Genomic DNA, 20482 nt, shown 5'->3' with positions numbered 1-20482 from the left:
ACGGCACAGACCCAGCAAACAACATGTCAGTGGTTATAGCGGTCACCGGCGTGAATGTACTCACATGCATCCATCTTTCCTCATCTATCTCCGCTGCCCACCTACTGTGTGTCCTGTACGTTGGCATTATTCGGACCGCCTGCGGGCTAAACGACACTCTAAACGTACATCTCCCTCTTCTTGCTCGACATATTTTCCTCTAATGGACTGCATTTATGTAACACCTTTCACTGCCTGTTACTTAGCACTTACAATAAATGAATCTTCACACATTTCACTTTTACTTATGATTCAGCCTTTTGTTGATCTAGACTGACGAGAGTCATAATGTTTGATGCTGATTGATATTATTCTGTTAAATAGCAGTCCACAATAATGACCTATAATGGCCTTTAATAGTCACACAGTGTGACGCTCTTGCTTTTTCGAACATTATGGGAGTATTGAATTCAGGTTGAAACTGAATGTTAGAGTAATTATTATTATTCTTCTTTGCTTCCTCTTTTTCTCCAGCAATCTCCTGTCCACAGACTATGTGGAGCGTCACTATGACGAGGATGGGCAGCCATCACAGAGTATGGTAAGACGTATCTTATAGAAGCCGTTTTACCATCATAGAAAATGTTAATTGAATAACACTACAGCTAGCAGCTGGTTAGCTTAGCTTAGCATAAACACTTGAAACATGGAAATGGCTGCCTACTGGTAAATCTAAAGCTCACTAATTAACTAATGTTTCTTGTCTGTTTAATCTGTCCAAAAACAAATTGTGAAAAAATTGTCTTGGCTTGGAGCAGTGATGGTTTGCACTTTGATTTTTGTGCGGATTAAACAAATTAGATATAAAGTGTTAATTAGTGAGATTTTGAACCTTCAAACAGAGCCAGGCTCTCCATTTCCCTCTGTATCCAGTATTTATGCTAAACGATGCTAATCAGCTGTATCTACCATGACAGTGGTATTAATCTTCTCATCTAACTCTCGACAAGCAAATGAAGTGCGTTTCCCAAAATGTTGAACTGTTCCTTTAATAAATTACACTACAATTACTTCCTACAATGAAATGTTGGCATCCTCATTTCAGAATTAAAGGGAAGCTAATTTTCCATCCCCAGTCAACTTAATAGAAATTGATTTTGTGCCAACGCCTTAAACAGTATAGCTCTTTTGTCCAGAGTGTGGTGGGACATGTTTCCAAAGCTGTTATCCTCACTGAGTGAAATTGAAAAGAATCAATAACCAATAGCAGTACCACTTGTTTATCTTGACCCTCAGGCAGAAATGTATAAAAATGGCAAATGTTGAATTACTGTTTTGAAAATTGAATCGCTAGAGGCAAGTGTGACTAGCTATGAAGATATTTCCTGCCTGTGAGCTTGTGTGTTTCGCTGCAGACTCTGGTTTCTCCGACTCATTAAATCCACACCTCATTCTCGATCTCAGAAAAATGACGCTCTAGCCGCAGTTGTGTAAGGACTTATGATTGAATTGCTGACAACGTCCTCTCTGTCATGCAGTATAAATTTGTACAAACCGCTCTACAATGCTGCTCTGAGTCTTGTGTGTTTACACAGTCTCAGAGACACAGGCAGTTAATGCAGACAGCTTGACTCAACACCATCTGGGACACGGTCTCTTTCTGTCTGTACCCTCTGCTTTATCTTCGTCTCTGTCCCTTCCTCTATCTGTCTCTGTCTCCCTATCCCTCTCTGTTTCCCTTTCACTCCCTCTTTCCTCTGCCAAAGACCACCTGACCAATCAGTAGATGGTTGCCGTGGTAACCAGCAGTCAGCAGCAGCGGCAGCAGCAGCAGAGTGGATCTACTTTGTCGTGAGGAGAATAGAAATCATGTCCATTTCCAGAAACAACTAATCCAGATCTTACAACCACCCCCCGACCTGACCTTTGGAAACAGATGTGTGATGTTGGCACCATCATTGTTTCATACAAAAAATATGGAGTATTGTTCGCAGGGAGGAGGAGGAGGAAGTAACGGACAGATTTATTCATTAGCTCTATATAATATAATATAAAACAATAATCACAATATCAAAGATGTAGAAAGATAATTTAAGAAAAAAGTCATTATATGTGTTCTACAGGAAGATGCCATTTTGAGAAAAAGAGCTCCATTAGTTAGTACGATGTTTGTAAAACTAGACTTATTGTCAAAAAAAAAATCAGAATCAGAATCAGAATCAGAATCAGAATCAGTTTTATTGCCAAGTATGTTTTCACATACAAGGAATTTTTTCTGGTGATTGGTGCAATTGATCAGCAACAGTGGGGCTCTCTAGCCTTGTTGATGAGGCTAATAGCAGATGGGAAGAAGCTATTTTTGTGGCGAGAGGTTTTGGTCCTGAAGGACCGCAGCCTCCTGCCAGAGGGGAGTGACTCAAAGAGTTTGTGTCCAGGGTGGGAGGAGTCAGCTACAATCTTCCCTGCACGCCTCAGAGTCCTTGAGGCGTACAGGTCCTGGAGGGACGGAAGATTGCAGCCAATCACCTTCTCAGCAGAGTGGATGATACGCTGCAGTCTGTTATTGTCCCTCTCCGTGGCAGCAGCGTACCAGATGGTGATGGAGGAGGTGAGGATGGACTCAATGATGGAGGTGTAGAAGTTCACCATCATAGTCCTTGGCAGGTTGAACTTCTTCAATTGCCTCAGGAAATACATCCTCTGCTGAGCTTTTTTGATGAGGGAGCTGATGTTTAGCTCCCATTTGAGATCCTGTGTGATGGTGGTTCCCAAGAAGCGAAAATGCTCCACGGTAGCCACGGGGGAGTCACACAGGGAGATGGGGGTGGGTGGGGCTGGGCTCTTCCTGAAGTCCACTATCATTTCCACTGTCTTCAGAGTGTTTAGCTCTAGGTTGTTCTGCCTGCACCAGGTCACCAGACGGTCAGTCTCCCACCTGTAGGCAGATTCATCGCCATCAGAGATGAGTCCAATGAGAGTGGTGTCGTCTGCAAACTTCAGGAGCTTGACAGACTGATGGCTGGAGGTGCAGGTGTTGGTGTACAGGGAGAAGAGCAGAGGAGAAAGAACGCAGCCTTGTGGGGATCCAGTGCTGATGGTCTGGGAGTCAGACACATGCTTTCCTAGCTTCACGTGCTGCCTCCTGTCAGACAGGAAGTCGGTGATCCACCTGCAGGTGGAGTCAGGCACACTCAGCTGGGAGAGCTTGTCCTGCAGCAGAGCCGGGATGATGGTGTTGAAGGCAGAGCTGAAGTCCACAAACAGGATCCTGGCATAGGTCCCTGAGGAGTCCAGGTGCTGGAGGATGAAGTGGAGAGCCATGTTGACGGCGTCATCTACAGACCTGTTGGCTCTGTAGGCGAACTGCAGGGGGTCCAGGAGTGGGTCAGTGATGGATTTGAGATGGGACAGGACAAGGCGCTCAAATGATTTCATGACCACAGAGGTCAGGGCAATGGGTCTGTAGTCATTTAGTCCTGTGGGCCTTGGTTTTTTGGGGACAGGGATGATGGTGGAGGATTTGAAGCAGGCTGGCACGTGGCAGGTCTCCAGTGAGGTGTTGAAGATGTCTGTGAACACTGGAGACTGGAGTCAGGACCGGCTGCTTTGCGGGGGTTCTGCTTCTTAAAAAGCCTGTTGACATCTCTCTCCAGGATAGAGAGAGACGTTCCTTTGGTAGGGGAGGAGGGGGGTTCTGATGTGGCTCTGATGTGGAGGTTAGTGTCAGGCTTGTCCCATTGTCTTTCAAAGCGGCAGTAGAACTCATTCAGATCGTTGGCCAGATGGAAGTCGTTAGTGGAGTGGGGGGGTTTAGGTTTGTAGTTAGTGATCTGTCTGAGCCCTTTCCAGACAGAAGCAGAGTCGTTGGCTGAGAACTGGAGCTGAAGTTTCTCAGAGTACAGACGTTTAGCTTCTCTCACCGCCTTGCTAAACCTGTACTTGGACTTGAAAATCATTGATCTTTTGTTACAGTACAGTTTTACAGTACAGTAATTTAAAAACAGTGTCTCTATTAAATAGTTTGTCCACCAGAGAGCAGTTACCTTGGTCAAAATTCTTCAATCACTGGATTTAAAGGATCCATCTTTACAAATGTCTGTTTCTGTTCCATTTATTTTTGAAATATGTCCCTTTACTGCTGAAAACGATGAAGTAAGATTTTCTATTATTATTATTATTTCTTTATTTATTATTTGAGGAACATGGAAGATATTATTTGAAAATCATTTACAAAAGTTAGACATAATAGTGTCCCAAGAATGGATCCTTGCAGAACACCGTGTTTAATTAATCTAAGGGATAAGTTCTGTGTTAGAAGTACATTTTTAACCATATATGCTCTGTCATGAAAATTTGTATTCAATGTTAATGCAATTTATGTATGCAAGAATATGTCCTTGTTCTCTATGGCAAAAACTTTTCAGCTTTTCAAATAATTAGAAATGTGTCACAAATAAGTCCATTAAAGTCAAAACCTGTAGATAGTCTATAGTTAGTAACATCAACAGAGGAGAAACACATTTAACACATTTAAAACCATTTATACCAGGAATCTAAAATGACTGGCAGGTATATACTACATCTGTATGTCGGAACTGCTACATGAACTAAACACATGCAAATACTTTTCAGGAAACACTTAAGCCCATCTATGGAGAATTTACACTATAGAGCGCACAAATTGCTTACATGGACATTTTCTTTTCAGCATGCAGGAAGCAGCCTCCTCCCCCACCAGCACCATCTCCATCTCCATCTTGATTTATTTAGTTTTATTGACGTGCCAATAAATTCCTCCTCCCTTTGTGTGTCACTTTTTTTTTATTGGTCCCTGTGGATCTGTGCTATTGCACTGAGCTGGTGACTGTATCATTCAGATTGAATCTCAATGACACACGACTAAAAGAGGAGTTGAGTTAGCGATGAGGATGGGGATGGGCTGGGAGCTGTTTTATATATTTGTCAGTGTCCTGCTGAAATGCTCGTATTTTTCTTTTCTGACAAAATCAGCAGATTTATCTCTCGTCCTCTGCAATCACAGAATCTGTTTAGAATGCCACAGTGAGTCTGAGCACTAAGCAAACAAACAATGCTGTGCTAATCCTATTATTTACAGACTAATGCATTGATAGATAATGCTTCCCACTCTCTGTCAGCCTGCAGCATTGCATATCTGGGCATTGGTGATATTTACCTGCCAGTGTGGCTCTTTTGCAAATAAACATGCTTCTCTTACTCATAGAGGATGTCTAATATTCTTCACTGATGCCTTTGTTGTATCTTGTCTTCCTTTCACTTTACATTAGCTCCGGTTGTTTCATTACCTTTCCTCCGCTCCTCTCAGCTCAACAATGCTGAGTCAAAGTTCAGACACAGAGTAAACTCCAGCTCATCTAATTCAGTTCCAGCTGATAATGTCAGATTTAATCCGTTCGTCTCTGTGGGACGTGACGTGTTTACACTTTGAATGTAGCGTCCTGCTGACCTGTCCCTGTCCTCTCAGCACTGATGATATTTCACGCTCAATCCATGATTTCCTGTACAGCGTGATGGTGTATTTGTTCATTTCATGTGTGAGCGATCATTATTTGAAGTTCATACATCTCATCTGAAAAAGCAGACTCAGTCCCTCACGGCCAGTGCGTGTCTGCCGTGTCAGGCAATTTGATTTTGTCCATTTAGCCTTGTAATCCTACCTTTTATTTATTTATTATCTTGCCCTGGGCTAAGTGCTGTAGGTTGGCTAACAAGGCGATATGAATGATGGAAGTCCTTGTCTTCTTTAACAGATGAACTGATGCTGAATCTAAATACGATTCAGAGAAATACCAGGACGTGTTTATTATTTTCTGTTAATATGTCAGACTCCTTGTTTTACCTTTTCATAATCATTCTAATCATTTTGACGTAGACATTGTTTGTTTCCTTCAGATCCTGAATTTCTTAAATTAGCAAAATCATGATAATTTAGAAATTTTTGTTATAGTGATATTGCTGTAAAATTTTGAATTCAAAATGTTTATTACGTGCTCAGTTTAGCTGTAACTCACATCTGGAGCTTTTTTTTCTGTAATTTTCTAACAACATCCTCAGTCAGATTAAGATGAAATACCAGAACAAAAATAATCAGTCACTATAATTAACGTGAGGCCTGATGAGAATACTGTGGTTGACCGACAGCAAGGCCAGCCATTGATTTCTCATCAACGGGAGCCTGGCTGGCTATGTGTGATTTAGTCCACCTCAGAGCAGATCCCAGAGGAGATGTCAGATAAATCCTTGCTGTGAAAGTACAGTAGCACATCTTAGATACAAGATCAAGCCACGAACTGCCTGAATATATTACACACACCGTATTTCTTTGACAGAGTAGCAAAGAAGTTGAATGTTTGGAGAGAAATACGTTTTTGCAGGCTCGGAGTAATGGTTCACGATGCATAAACAACAGCCTCTTTTCTTTTTGGTCTGTCAGCTGTGCCAGACAACAGCAGTCTCAGGTGGCAGACATGACATTATTGGGGTTCATTACAAAGCCCTGAAACTGACCCTCTCTCTCTCCCACACACACACATACACACACACACACACACGCATAAATACACTCTGTAGTTCTAAGTAGCTACAAACAAAGACGTGACTGTAATCTCCATCCACTTAGATGAGAACTGCTTGATTAAAAAACCTCTCCTGAGTGCACTTCTGTCTGCCATGCACAGTTCATTTTCTTCTCCGCAACTTTTGATAGCTCACATATTTAAACATGTGCAATCTGATCATTCCTGTGCTGCGAGAGGCAGCGTGGAAACACTATAATCAGAACATGATCATCCAGGTGGAGCCTTTCAGGGGATTATGAATAGTCAGGTGAAGGTATCTGTGTGCACAGGTAACACCTTAAAGCAGCACTGCCAAACTGAAAGTATCAGCTGAAACTGGCACACACACATACGCTGACACAGTTTATTTTAACCTGTATTAAAGGGACACTTCACCAATTTTATATGTCAAAGTCAGTTTACCAGTCAACCTTACAGGACAGTCTTTAAAAAGTGTTGTAATGTCTTCTGTACTTTATTGAGGGGGGGGGGCATTTACCTGTCAGGGGCAGTCTAGCACAAGATGCTATCAAGTTGTATACTGGGAAGTGTAGGATCCAGTGACTGAAAGCCAGGATGTCTTGGCCTTTGCTGCATTGATTTCTGCTATCCTTTTTTTCATCTGTCTCTTGCAGGTCCTCCAAGTTTATGGAAGTGCAATAAAAAATTATTGGAAATCTTTTTTTTTTTTTTAAACATATTCATATGTCTGAAACTGCACATGAAACACACATGAAACTTTGATTTTGTTAGACTCTGTTGTTTTCAAGGTAAACTCTGAATTCACATTGCACATGTTTACACACACTTACCTAACACTGAAACTGGATTCTGTCGCTAAGTTTCTCCCGATTGACCCCCTGACTTTCCTGCTCTTTAATTGATCTCTCTGTCACTCAAACCCACACACACAAACTCACACACACACACAGACACACACACACACACACACACACACACACACACACACACACATATACTGTGTGCACGCTGCTTTTCCTTGCTGAAACCCAACTCAGCTGCAGCCTCTGCAGGTGTAGGTTTTCCCGGAGTCGTACAGTAGTCACTGATATCCTTCAGTCGACCCACCAGGCCGGCTGAAGGCCCCCGGGCTGACAGCACATACCTGCCCTGTGTTTATGAAGGGGCTGGGAGATCAGCGACAGCGAGGGGCTCACAGTCGGTGTTGATTTCATTTTATGAAATCTGAACATGTTACTGGATGATGGTGGGTTTGGTGTCTCATTGTCATCTATGATTTGTTTTTTAGGGGGGAGAGCACTGCTACTACCACGGGCGACTGCGGGGGCTGCCCGGCTCCTGGGCTGCTCTGTCCACCTGCCACGGCCTGCGGTGAGTCCAATACTTTGACACTTCATCTGAAATCTAGACTCAGTCAGGACGCAGTGTTTGGTGTTTTTACGTGAATAAAATGTTCAAAGAGTGCTCCAATAGAGTGGGAGTGTTGATTTTCTAAAATGTCCTTTAGGAGGTCATCACATTTTTTCCTCTTATATCTTTATTTAAAAATTACACATAAAAGGAATTAAGGGAATTGTTGCTGTCACACCTGTATGATAAATATGTAGCTGGAGGCAGCACCTGTTTTCAGGCTTTGTGCTAAGCTAAGCTAACCACCTGCTTCATATTTACAGTACAGACAGTACAGTATCAATCTTCACGTCTAACTCAGAAAAAGAAAGGGAATAAGAGCATGGTATTTCCCATGACAGCGGTTCCCAACCTGTGGGCCACATAGGTTTTTAAAGTGGGCCAACAAATCATTTAAAAAACATTAAAATAAAATGTCAAGTGAAAGAAATAATAAATAATAAGTAAGTAATAATATAAGTAATGTTTTTAAACATCTTACAACTAAATGATCTTTAACGGAATTAAAAATGTTTAAAAACTCTAAAAACTAAAAACTATCGCTGTGATAAGCCAATGACAGGAACTTTGAAGCTGTCGCCGGCTGAACTACTTTGCCGCTGGACCACATCATGTACTCCAATGTGGGCCACCAACATTTTTGAGATTTTCAAGGGGGCCATGAGTTGGAAAAGTGGTTGGGAACTGATGATGATGAACTATTCCTTTTAAAATACACAAAACAAATTCTCACTTCTTCTATAAACTTGCCATTAGAGGCCAAGAAAAAAAGTACAGAAATGCAAATGCAATTTTTTTTATTAAAAAATTCTCTGCAAAATCCCAGGACTGTCAGTACAATAAGTCCAACTCCGCCATATTCCCATCTACTCTGGCTGCCAAGCATATTATAACGCACCACTGTACCACTGCTGTGTGTTTTCAGGGGGATGTTTTCTGATGGGAACTTCTCATACGGGATTGAACCTGTTGGCAGTGGAGAGGTGAGTCAGGACTACAGTGAGGTGGTTAGTAGTCAACACACACTTGCCTGTTTCATTCACATCAAACCCAAGCAGCAGCAAGGTCACAAGTGAAAACATCTTGACAAGCTGGCACTAATATTTCAGCCTCATCAAAATATAGTTGAATTGTTTACAGCGAGGCCGCCCACAGTCTCACTTTCTCTCGCCACGTCTTTCCGTGGCTTACTGTGACTCCAGACAGTGTTACTCTATCTCTGAGTTGCTGTATGGAAAGTATTGAGTTGATACACAATCCACCAGCACTGAAACACATCTCCTGTCTCATATCTAAAGGGAGACATTACCTGACAGAGAGAGGAAGAGAGGATGCATTTAAAATCAGCTTTTTAGATCTTTCAAAAATGTTCAGATTTGATTTTAGATTCTAGTCTCAGATGTAGCATTAAAATAATAATAACAGATGTATAACAGAGTGGAAAAGGCTGAGCATTTTTTCCATTAAGACCCACAGTAATCGAAGTACAGCTCAATTACATAGACTGGAGAGATGGATCGATAGCCTCCCAGCTCATCTTCAAACTCCCTCACTCTCCTTCTCTCTCCTCGGCTCTCTATCTCAGATGGGTCATTTTCATAAAGTATTTATTCCCAGCTCGAGTGTACCACAGTGTCCAGTAGTGTTATTGCCATTATGACAGCCCATTGATTGATTAATTATGCATCAGAGCACTTTCTTTCCCGCTGATCCGTCTGTACCTCAGAGGACACCGGCTGCACTTTCCCCAGACAGAAAAGCTTTTAAGTTCAGGATGAGAAGAAGTCGTTTAAAGGCTTGTATGATTTTAAAAGCAAAGCTCTTCTCATATTTTTTCCATTCAAAATTACCACCAAAAAAGGGGGTAAATTGCTGTAATGTCTAAAACTTAGACTTAGTATTTAATGACTTATGTTGTTGAATACTATATTTTTTTGGTGTCTTTATAATAGTGTGATGTAACTCTCCATTTGCTGTCGTCTGAAGTTTTACTTTAGTAGTAGTAACTTTTACACTTCCCACTCCTGTTTCCTGGACTGGTGAACAACCAAACCAATCTACTTTTCATACATGAGAAATTACAGCTGAAAAAAACAATGCACAGGGAATTCAGATGCTGTAACATGATTCCCTGTTGGCTGCGGTCTGGCTCAGGGTTTCCCTTTGGCTTGAGGTGAAGTTTTGTGCTGTTTGGGCAGACATGACTGGTAAACCCAAAACTAGTTCCTCTGTGGACTCTTAATAATGAAAATCTACTGACATAGAAAAGGTCCCCCCTCCCAGGTAAACACTTGTAATTTGCTGCTCTAGTAAAATAAAGTAGATCAGATGATGTGTTTTTACTAAAATGCATTTGTCATCCTTTTAAAACAAGCAGACTTTTACACCTTTTCCCTCTCTCCCTCTCTGGATCTCTCACGCGTATTCCTGATGCCCTCCAGGAGTATAATGACCACACCGTGTATCGTATGCCGGACATTAACTTCTTCCCACCTCCATGTCCAGGTAGGACCTTTGCTTTGATTACACAAAAGTTTACAAAGAGACGCCTACCAGTTCCTTTCCTCTGTATCTGACTGTCACTGAACTTTGGAAACTGCTTCAGACCCACCTGATGTGATGATAAAGGAAAAGAAAAGATCCCTGTCTCGTCTGCTCTCTACTTTCTAAATCCTAAGCCTTAGTGACAAAAAACCTGCTATAATGCAAATTATTTATGACATCTTGAACATCTCTGGCTTGATTTGAACAGACTTTGTTAGACTTTGTGATTTGGTACATATTTGGTCTGTGTTTTGCTGTTAAAAGAGCTTTGAGGAAACTGAAACTTGGCAGAATGCACCGTTTGCCTTGATATTAAATGATCTAAAACAATCAAATGTTCTGTAAAGCAAGTCCTTTCTTACACACACACACACACACACACACACTGCAGCATACAGTGTCCTCCTCAGGTTGTCCAGCTGTCCTCCTCACCCTTGCTGAACGTCTCATTTCTCAGCATCTCTTCTCTGCCTCTCCTCTCCTCTCTGACCCTGACACTCTCTGGATTCATCTCCTCCCTGCTTCCTGTTACCTAACCTCTGCTGTCCCTCCCTCCCTGCCTCCTTACCCCCTCACTCGCCCCATTATAGTCCGTTACACTCTCCCCTTTCCTCCTCTCTTCTCCGCTGGGCTGTGTGATATTGATTTCTCCTGCAGATCAGTGGACTAAAATACATGGTTACATCCATCCACGGACTGATGACTAGCCACTTTTCTATCTCACTCTCACTTACTATGTGTCTTTCCATCCCTCCAAACCATCTGTGTGTGTGTGTGTGTGTGTGTCCCAGGATGCTCCATGAACAGTACAGAGCCCGAGGGGCAGACAGACGGCCACAGTGAAGGAGACAGAGAGCTGAGGGATGGAGACAGCTGGTCTGAAGAAGAGAAGCCCGTCTTCAAAGCAGGACTAAAACGCTCAAAAAGACAAGTCAGTGTTCGTGCAACCCGTATGACTCTTTCTCCCAACACACACCTTCATGTACACCGGGCAGATATGCTGCCAGGAAGATGTCGCGTGCACTGAAGAAAGTGTCACCATGAGGGGAAACATTAGAGTTGAGATATGCAAACACAATTAATATTTTAAAGAGAAGGCTGTCAGTGGATACCAAATCTCCGCACACACGCTAATAGCTTGGCTCAGCTTTCATGCTAATAAAAATAGAATCCTGAGATGCGTAAAAAAAAAAAAGAGAGAGAGAGAGAGAAGTGTCGTACGTCTGGAGGAGCTTTCTGAAATCTGAGAAAATGAATCAAGTGATGTCACTTGATTCATCTAAAATGGAAAGCTTGCATTAAAAACTGAGGGTGTGAAGTTTGAAAAATTAAGGTTCCAGCAGGCAGTTATGGTCAAACAGAGGATGTTCAGTCTCTGCTGTGCCACCGCTAAAAAATAAAAAAAGAATACATTTTAAGGAAAATTCTGGTTTATTACAACTTTTTATATATCTGACTGGATGTGGGAACACTAAAAAGAAGTCCAAAAACACAAGATGCCAGACAGATTGTAAACAACTCAAACGTTTAGCTCAATTGAAACCACTTTATTTGAAGGTAAAAGCAAAAAGTAAGCCGACCTAATTACAGACTGTGATCTGACATGAGCACACAGTTTTACTACGTTTTGAATACTTTTTTTTTTTTTGCATGACAGTTTACTGTATTTTTATTTGTGTGAGTGTTTTTTTTTTATCTGCTTCTCTCTGGTTTAAAGTGGACAAGGCTCGGTCCCGTTCTTCAGTGCAACAGTCAAAATTCAGCAACATAAGACTCAAACTCTGATGACACTTGTGAGGTTGTATGCTGATGTCTCCTGCATTGTGAACCAAATCTATTCAAACAACACCCACATAGTCCTGGTGATACAGAGTCTTTACATTTTAAAGTCTAAATCATATCTAAGGATGTTTATTTCAAAACTAAATCTTTCAGGGACTTGACAAATAATTAACTTTCTTGTTAGACTCCCGAGGTAATTGGACACAGAAACTGCTATTCATCATTTATCAGATGCTGAGCAATATTGTGCTTGATGAATGAGTGATTGTTGCTCTCCAAGTTGTGTTGCCTTCTCAAGGACAAAGACTAGAGTTTCACCAGCATCAGCATATGAGTGCATCTGTGTGCGAGTAATGGTTGCACCTGCTGGGTTCGTGCACGTGTGTTGTGCTCATGTGTCTGCTTGTCCTCTGTGAAGGTTATTATGACAGTGTGCTCAAATGTGTGCTGATTTCCTTTGCCCCCTCAAGGTGCGGCGAGGCCAGCGCACCGTCCAGACTGAGACCAAGTACATCGAGCTGATGGTGGTCAACGACCATCAGCTGGTAGGTGTGAAGCTGAGAGCTCCAGGGTGTTTTCTTTTACCTTATCTCTGTAACTGCAGCACGAAGGCAATAATAAAAAAGAGTGAGACTCTAATTAAAAAAGGATTTAAGCACACGGTGCTCAGGTGATAAGACGCTGACAATATAAGACTAATAGTATTAGATTTGCAGTAACACCGTGTTCCTCTTCTACTTTTGTTAGTTTGTGCAGCTCCGTCGGTCGACCACTCAGACGAAGAACTTTGCCAAAGCCGTGGTGAACATGGCCGATGCGGTGAGTGGTTTTAAAATGACAGACGAACTCTACAAAAGTGGAAATATTAATGGGGAGCTGACTAAGAGCTTCCTCTTCCTATCATCTATTTTTTTTAACCATGGCACCCCTTCATAGTGAATCTATTGTAGAGAGTCCCTTTGGCTTATTCAGGACAGTGGCCAAATTTCATTGCTTTTTCCTGCAGATGAGACATTCTTGATCGGGACAGCTGCCATCCCTTATTCACAAAAAGCAACAAGCCTTTCTGATGTTATTTTAAGGAGCTCAGGTCTGATCTCAAACTGTGTTGAGGGCAGTTGAGTATCAGAATTTCATTTACTGTCAGAAAAGTTTCACTTGTTTGACTCAACAACATTACCCTGACAAAACGGTAAATATTTGAATTGAAAAAGGAATCAGATAATAAAGAAGTAAGTAAGGAACCAAAAAAGTAAGAACAGAACTAATGAAAGAAGTGAGAGGCTACAAAAGGAAGAAAGAAAGTAACGAGGGAAGCAAGGACGTAAGTAAATAAAGTAATCAGGGAAAGAAAAGGAGGTAAAGGAGGTAAAAAAAAAAAGGAAAGAATCAAGGGCATAATGAAGCAAAAAAGTAAGAAAGGATGGAAGGAAGTAAAGAAGAAAGTAAATAAGGAAGTTGTGTTTTACTTTATAATTCCACATGTTTAAATCTAAACGTATGTGAACAGAGACCTCTCCTGCAGTGCCCCCTTCCCTTAGAAGAAGGTTGTTGCAACCATTCACATGTCAGAAAATCACTAATTAAACCCTGAATTTTTTCCTCTTACAGGAGACACCTTTTGCAGTTTATACTTAAAGTTTTCCATTTGGACATAGGACTCAATCAAAAATATCTATGCCATTTTGACACTTTATTATATTAATAATTACTTATTCAATATATATAAGAGCCAGCTGTTTTTAAACTGGTATTTCACATAATGTTAATGTTAATGTGTTTCAGTTTCTCTGTTGTTTCCATTTTTTTTAAATCCAGTTTTTCTTCAGTTGTTTGTAAGTTCTGTGTCATTATCTTACAAATGGACAACAGATAAAATGACTGAATATGTTTTGGTCTCCCCTCCTCACCTGTTGTATAATTCTAGTTTGTGATTTTCCCCTTTGATGTGTCCAGATCTACAAGGAGCAGCTCAACACTCGCATCGTCCTGGTGGCCATGGAAACCTGGTCGTCTGAAAACAGGGTCTCCGTGGGCGACGACGCCTTGCTCACCCTGCGTGACTTCATGAAGTACAGGAAGGAGAGCATCAAGGAACGCTGTGACGCTGTGCACCTCTTCTCGTGGGTTCAATTTCCAGATTTCAGTTCGCTGCTGCTGTTATTATTGATCTTCTCCTTCTTTCCCTCCTTCTTTTTCTTCTTCTCTTCCTCCTCTGCTGCCTTCTTCTTCTTCTCCTCTGCCATCTCTTCCCCCTCCTTCTCCTTCTTCACCTTCCCCTTGCCCGCCCTCCTCCCCATTCACCTTGTCCTATTATTTTTCCCTTCTTCTCCGCCTCCTCCTTCCTTTTCTTTTTCTTCTTTATCTCCACCGACTTCTCCCCCTCATTTTTCTCCTTCTCCTCCTTCATCTCGTCCTCTGTCTTCTTCTTGTTCTTCTTCCTTCTCCTTCTTATTTCTTCTCCTTCTTCTCCTTCCTCTTCTTTTTCTTTCCCCTCCTTCTCCCTTACCTCCCCTTCTCCTCCTCCTCTTCCTCATTCTTTTTCTTCTTTTTCTCCTTCATTTCCACTTCATACTTCTCTTCTCCTCCTAATTCTCCTCCTCCTTCTTCCCCTCCTTCCTCTTGTCCACTTCTTTCTTCTTCTTTCTATTCTTATAGCAGTCTCCCTGTCTTTACTGCAGTGGGAGGACGTTCATGAGCAGCCGCAGTGAGGCGGCCTACATCGGGGGCATCTGCTCACTCACCAGGGGTGGAGGCATCAATGAGGTGGGACTTGTACCTCTTACATCATATGGATTTGAGAGACTGACTACAAAATGTTTGTGTTTGTCCAACAAACTTGTGTAAAAGTGTGTATTTATAGAAGCGGTGAATCGTCTCATGAGTCCTTAAGTTCGGACAGTTTGCTCTCTATTCCCTTTGGTTTTTTTTTAATACTTATTTTATATGTGTGTCTCCAGTTTGGCAGTGTGGGCCCCATGGCCATCACGTTGTGTCAGAGTCTTGGCCAGAACATCGGTATGCTGAGGAACAAAGAGCGAACCTCTGCAGGTAAGACCAAAGTAAACAGCTGACAATGGTTTAAACATTGCACAAGGATTCATGGGAGATTGAAAGACAACAACGTTCATCCTCGTCATGATAGAGAGACAGAGTTGGAGCCAAGTAGACACTTTGTCATATAAATTTTTCTCAACTTTCATGATTAACTACTGGCAGTATCTTCAAGTTATCTATTTATTTATAAAAGTCATATTTTATTGACCTGTGTCTTAAATCTGTATTTTACAAATGGCCTTACCAAACTCAAGTTGTGTAAACCTATTGTAACACACTGGTTTTCCACTGAGAATTGCATTCGATTAGAGAAACGAAAACACTGCACCTCTACTGAACTAACAGCTCCCTCAAGTGGTGAGAAGTTAGCATCACCTGTCATCTTGACCACAGAAATGTTTTGTGTGTGTGTGTGTGTGTGTGTGTGTGTGTGTGTGTGTGTGTGTGTGTGTGTCCAGGAGACTGCAGGTGTCCAGATCCATGGCTGGGCTGCATCATGGAGGATACAGGGTATGTGCTCATTTTACAGTAAATAATGTACCTGTACCTAGTGACTGTAGCTCATTTTGAAAGAGTTCCCCTTTTAAATGTGTTCCAGTAAAGTTTTAAAGTTTTATTGATAAGTTGCATGTGACTTTTAAAATTTTTCTTTGCTTTCCTGCATGTCTGTCCTTCTCTAGTCTAAAACAGTTGATAATTTATGTTTTTGTGTTTTCTCTGTCGATCAGCTACTACCTGCCCAGGAAGTTTTCCCGCTGCAGTATAGACGAGTACCTGCGCTTCCTCCAGCAGGGAGGAGGCAGCTGCCTCTTCAACAAACCCAGCAAGGTGAGGGCTGCTCAGTTATTATCAGAGAGGCTCCTCTGGAGTTTTGAACACAAACATACAAGAATAGGAAGCTATGTTTTGAAATTAATTTCCCTCCCAATTCAGGTTCTTACATAACTTGTTCTGTCTATAGCTGTTAGACCCACCAGAGTGTGGCAATGGATATGTAGAGCTGGGAGAGGAATGCGACTGTGGATCACTAGTGGTGAGTATACTTAAGTTAAGTAATGACTTGTTGATTGCCGTGTGCGCAATGAGTTTGAACTGTCTGTATGTCTTTGTGCATGTGTGTGTATATATAAATATACACATACATACATACAGTATATGGTCAGGAAAGATTTAACTATCAACAATTCAGTGTAAATGGAATTGCAAACAGTTTTATCTTTGTCTTTAAAGATGCTACCGTTTAAATTACAAATATAGTTCATAGTCATTTTTGAAGGAAATGCTTTTTAACTAATAGGTGACTCAAGTGAGAACTCTAGAGGGGACGTTATTTAGCCAAATCCCCTGCTATTTCAACTCTACCATTTCCCATTAAGGAGAGGCAGGACTGTCTTTTGTATTATATGTGGCTACACAAGTATTTTCGTCAGTGCTGTCAAACAACCTGTCAATCAACCTGACACTCATGATCGACAGATGTACTATAAACCCTCTCTGCCCTGTAGGAGTGTGCTCGGAGTGGAGCCAACTGCTGCAAGAAGTGTACGCTTACCCACAATGCCATGTGCAGCAACGGGCTCTGCTGCAGGGACTGCAAGGTGAACTTCTTTTCCACATCACACCACTTTAAGTGGGTGGCTTATTGTCATTCATCAAGGCCCAGACTGACTCTTTCTATCTTACATACTCTGTTCCATCCCCTTCATGTTTTCTCTCTGTTTGTTTGCCTTCTCCTTTCTTCACCTGCCTCTGTTTTTCCTGTTTTTTCTCTTCTTCTATGGTTTTTTGTGACAGTACGAGCTGAGAGGGGTGACGTGCCGTGAAGCTGTCAACGACTGTGATATTTCTGAGACCTGTACAGGTGACTCCAGCCAGGTAAAAGAACTCCCCACACGCATGTGTGTTTACCAAGATGCTTAAAAATGCAGAAATCTGAAAGGACGGATAATCTTCTTCCTCTTCCTCAGTGTCCTCATAATGTCCACAAACTGGATGGCTACATGTGTGATGCTGGCCAGGTAAAGTCATGTTTTGTGTTGTCACAGCTCCTCCTGTTACATACAGTCAAATATTCCTCTCTTACTGTGTGTCCCCTTCTCATCGTCATGTCCCCCCTCCTCCTCCTCAGGGTCGTTGTTATGGAGGTCGCTGTAAGACCAGAGATGGCCAGTGCAGGATTCTGTGGGGCTACAGTAGGTTTGGATTAGATATTGAGTGTTATTTCTCAATGTTGCATGGCCCTCTGATGGCCACAACAGGAATTTCATGCATGACTGTCAGTGGTGATGTGTGTGTTGTTTTTTTTTCAACTTTATTTTTATTTAGAAAAAGAAAATGTCAGCTGTTCTCCAGGTACAACTTTTGTGTGATTACTTTTATGGGCGATTCCTGGTCCACTGGGTCCAAAGGGTCCGACGTCACCTCTTCCACTGTTCCATTGGTTCTTTTTCCATTTTCATATGAATTCTAAGTCGAGCTGGATACAGGGTCTGGAATCTGATGTTATTTTCCTTCAGGACCATCTGTCTGACAAGTTGTCTCTGAGCTGCTTCTGTACGAAGGGAATCACCAGCTTCAGCTCCTTTGGAGACTCATTTTATCTCCTTTAATTTGTTCAAGCTGTTTTTTGTTGTCTTGTTGGAAATCACATATCTCACAGAGGATCTGAATCAACTTCACAGATTCTTCTTTCCCTTTTATTTCACTTTTGCTGAGAGACCTTTCCCTTTTTTGTGTTATGGCCACAAGAACTAAACTCAATCACTCGCATTGCACATGAATCTTTTATATTTCCTGAAAAGTAAAGCGAGGCCATAGGTTCCAGTGTGTTAAGTGAAAGAGTCTGTTCTCTCTTCTCAGACTCAGCCGACAGGTTCTGCTATGAGAAGCTGAACTCCGAGGGCACAGAGAAAGGAAACTGTGGCCCAGACTCCGGTGGTCAGGGATGGGTGCAGTGCAACAAGCAGTGAGTGAAGAGTATAAACTACATGAATTGCATCAACTATAAACATCTTCATCATTATTGTTGCATCTTCCTCTCATTTGCCTCCATCAGAGATGTTCTCTGTGGTTTGCTGCTGTGCACCAATCTGACAGCTAAGCCGAGGTTTGGCGAGCTGCAGGGGAAGCTCACCAGTCTGACCATCCATCATCAGAACAGATACCTGGACTGCAGGTGAGGCAGCTTTTCTCTGGTAGCTTACTGGGTTTGAACAACAGTTGAAGGGTTAACGCAGAAAGCTGTTTAACCACATTCAGGTCCTTTGCATGAGGAAAAGATGGTTTTATCTTGTGGAGCTTGTTTATGACAAATATGGATCCCAAATATGGTTAAAATAATGAGTAGTGCAAGTGAAAGGAGAATAGGAGAAAATAATGAGATGAACTGTCAAACAGGAATTAGAGAAAGTACTGAACTAGGAGGGATAATCCCTGAATCGAACCTCATACCTTGGACATGGATTAAATGGTATCAGCAAATTTGCATATATACAAGAATTGGTGAGAGAAACAAGGGAAGTGTATGGCATTCTATTAATCAATAGAGAAATTGATTTGTATTTGTTATCTTTTAAATGAGTTGGTTTTATTACAATTTATAGGAATTTCAGTACTATACCCATTTCAGGACTCAAATGCAGCTGGAAGATGGAGAATAAAAAAATTATAATTTTCTGTCACCATCTAACCTTCAGAGGGGGCCATGCAGTGCTGGATGATGGTCTGGACCTGGGCTACGTGGAGGATGGGACGCCATGTGGGCCAAACATGATGTGTTTGGAGCGCCGCTGCCTCCCTGTCACCACCTTCAACCTCAGCACCTGCCCGGGCTCCTCGTCCTCACGTATCTGCTCCCACCATGGGGTGAGTTTGTCTCTGTTGTTGCCCCCTCAAGATTTTATTATGTTGTTTTTCACAAAACTACAGTTTGTTGTTAGTACATAAGATCAAATGTGGAACTGTCTCAGTCATGTTTCTCCTCTTTGTCCCTCAGACATGCAGCAATGAGGTGAAGTGTATCTGTGATCCAGACTACACGGGGAAGGACTGTAGCGTGTTTGACCCGATCCCCATCCCCACCCCGCCAGATGGCCCAGAAAAATACAGAGGTACCCACACTCCTTTCATCAGATGGCCACAGCACAGTCACAGCAGTTCCTCACCTCTGTAAAATAACTGCTATAACGAGGAAAAATGTGGACAAAACAAAAGTAATATGCCTCCTTTGTTTTTCCCGAAACAAATAAATTACAACAGCGTAGTCTGAAAACTGCAATCAGCATACACAGCTACTGCTCAGGCTATATGAACTGAAAACCATCCCACTATAAAACAGAATATCATATGTATCATATGTCATTTTATTTTCTCCAAGTTTAACAGGGATTTACATGGCATAATTATTCCAATTAAATTAAGCTCATACATTGCCTCTGGGTAGTTGCAAATAGTTGGAAAAGTAAGCACAGTAATGAAAAATAAATCAATAAAATGAAAATCACTCATATTTGTTACATTCATTAGTAATTCTAAGAACAATTAAATCGCAGAATAGAAATATATGAAAGAAAATAGCAAGATGTATGAAAATATGATTGTATATTATGAAATGTTGCATAAAAACAAATTTGAAAAAGCAACTTATTAATGAAAAAATATCACAAAATGAAGAAACATATGAGCATAATATATCATGATTTCTTGTACTGTCACTTGTTCTCGTACAGCTTGTAAAGGGGTATTTCACTGCATCTTTTAGTAGATGACAGTTTATTAATATATCACTCTAAAATAGGGTTGAACGATATGCAAAAAAAAATCATATTGCGATTATTTTGACAGATACTGCAATTGCAGTATGAGTCACAATTTCAGTCGGAATGGTAATTTTTGCATTTTGATTTTCACTGAAAAAAAATATAAAAACAACACAAATATTTAAAATTTTTGGCACTTAGCACTCTCACATGCTGTTTGTTTTCCTCACTGGCTGACTCCTTCACTCCCACAGGTCCCAGTGGTACCAATATCATAATAGGTTCGGTTGCTGGTGCAATTCTGCTGGCAGCGATAGTCCTGGGGGGAACTGGCTGGGGATTTAAGTAAGAGCTCTGGCATGCCTCCATCTGTGT

At 41.5% G+C, this 20482-nt stretch overlaps 1 protein-coding gene across 7 annotated transcripts in view; it reads left to right on the top strand.

The window, feature by feature from the left end:
• Window positions 1–20482, top strand: part of adam11 (ADAM metallopeptidase domain 11) — a 30678-nt gene that overhangs the window by 4042 nt on the left and 6154 nt on the right. For 6 of the 7 annotated variants that reach the window (XR_011685133.1, XR_011685131.1, XR_011685132.1 and 3 more), the window contains exons 4-25: window positions 514–580; window positions 7846–7928; window positions 8893–8950; window positions 10409–10472; window positions 11303–11442; window positions 12764–12838; window positions 13041–13112; window positions 14250–14416; window positions 14975–15059; window positions 15254–15344; window positions 15809–15860; window positions 16079–16178; window positions 16312–16383; window positions 16856–16948; window positions 17145–17225; window positions 17318–17368; window positions 17479–17542; window positions 18210–18315; window positions 18406–18525; window positions 19046–19214; window positions 19345–19459; window positions 20362–20452. Coding sequence is in view for 2 of the 7 variants with exons in the window: in XM_071463209.1 (XP_071319310.1) it covers window positions 514–580; window positions 7846–7928; window positions 8893–8950; window positions 10409–10472; window positions 11303–11442; window positions 12764–12838; window positions 13041–13112; window positions 14250–14416; window positions 14975–15059; window positions 15254–15344; window positions 15809–15860; window positions 16079–16178; window positions 16312–16383; window positions 16856–16948; window positions 17145–17225; window positions 17318–17368; window positions 17479–17542; window positions 18210–18315; window positions 18406–18525; window positions 19046–19214; window positions 19345–19459; window positions 20362–20452 (2016 nt within the window). In the remaining 5 variants the exon portion in view is untranslated. The remainder of the gene's footprint in view (window positions 1–513; window positions 581–7845; window positions 7929–8892; window positions 8951–10408; window positions 10473–11302; window positions 11443–12763; window positions 12839–13040; window positions 13113–14249; window positions 14417–14974; window positions 15060–15253; window positions 15345–15808; window positions 15861–16078; window positions 16179–16311; window positions 16384–16855; window positions 16949–17144; window positions 17226–17317; window positions 17369–17478; window positions 17543–18209; window positions 18316–18405; window positions 18526–19045; window positions 19215–19344; window positions 19460–20361; window positions 20453–20482) is intronic. The other variant, XR_011685134.1, reaches the window with a different exon arrangement.

This window comes from Trachinotus anak, unplaced genomic scaffold (assembly GCF_046630095.1).
Source record: "Trachinotus anak isolate AG129_WGS33_773 ecotype Australia unplaced genomic scaffold, CSIRO_AGI_Tana_v1 ptg000025l, whole genome shotgun sequence".
Taxonomy (NCBI): domain Eukaryota; kingdom Metazoa; phylum Chordata; class Actinopteri; order Carangiformes; family Carangidae; genus Trachinotus; species Trachinotus anak.
Note: the sequence above shows the minus strand (reverse complement) of the source record. Positions and strands in the feature narration are given on the sequence as shown.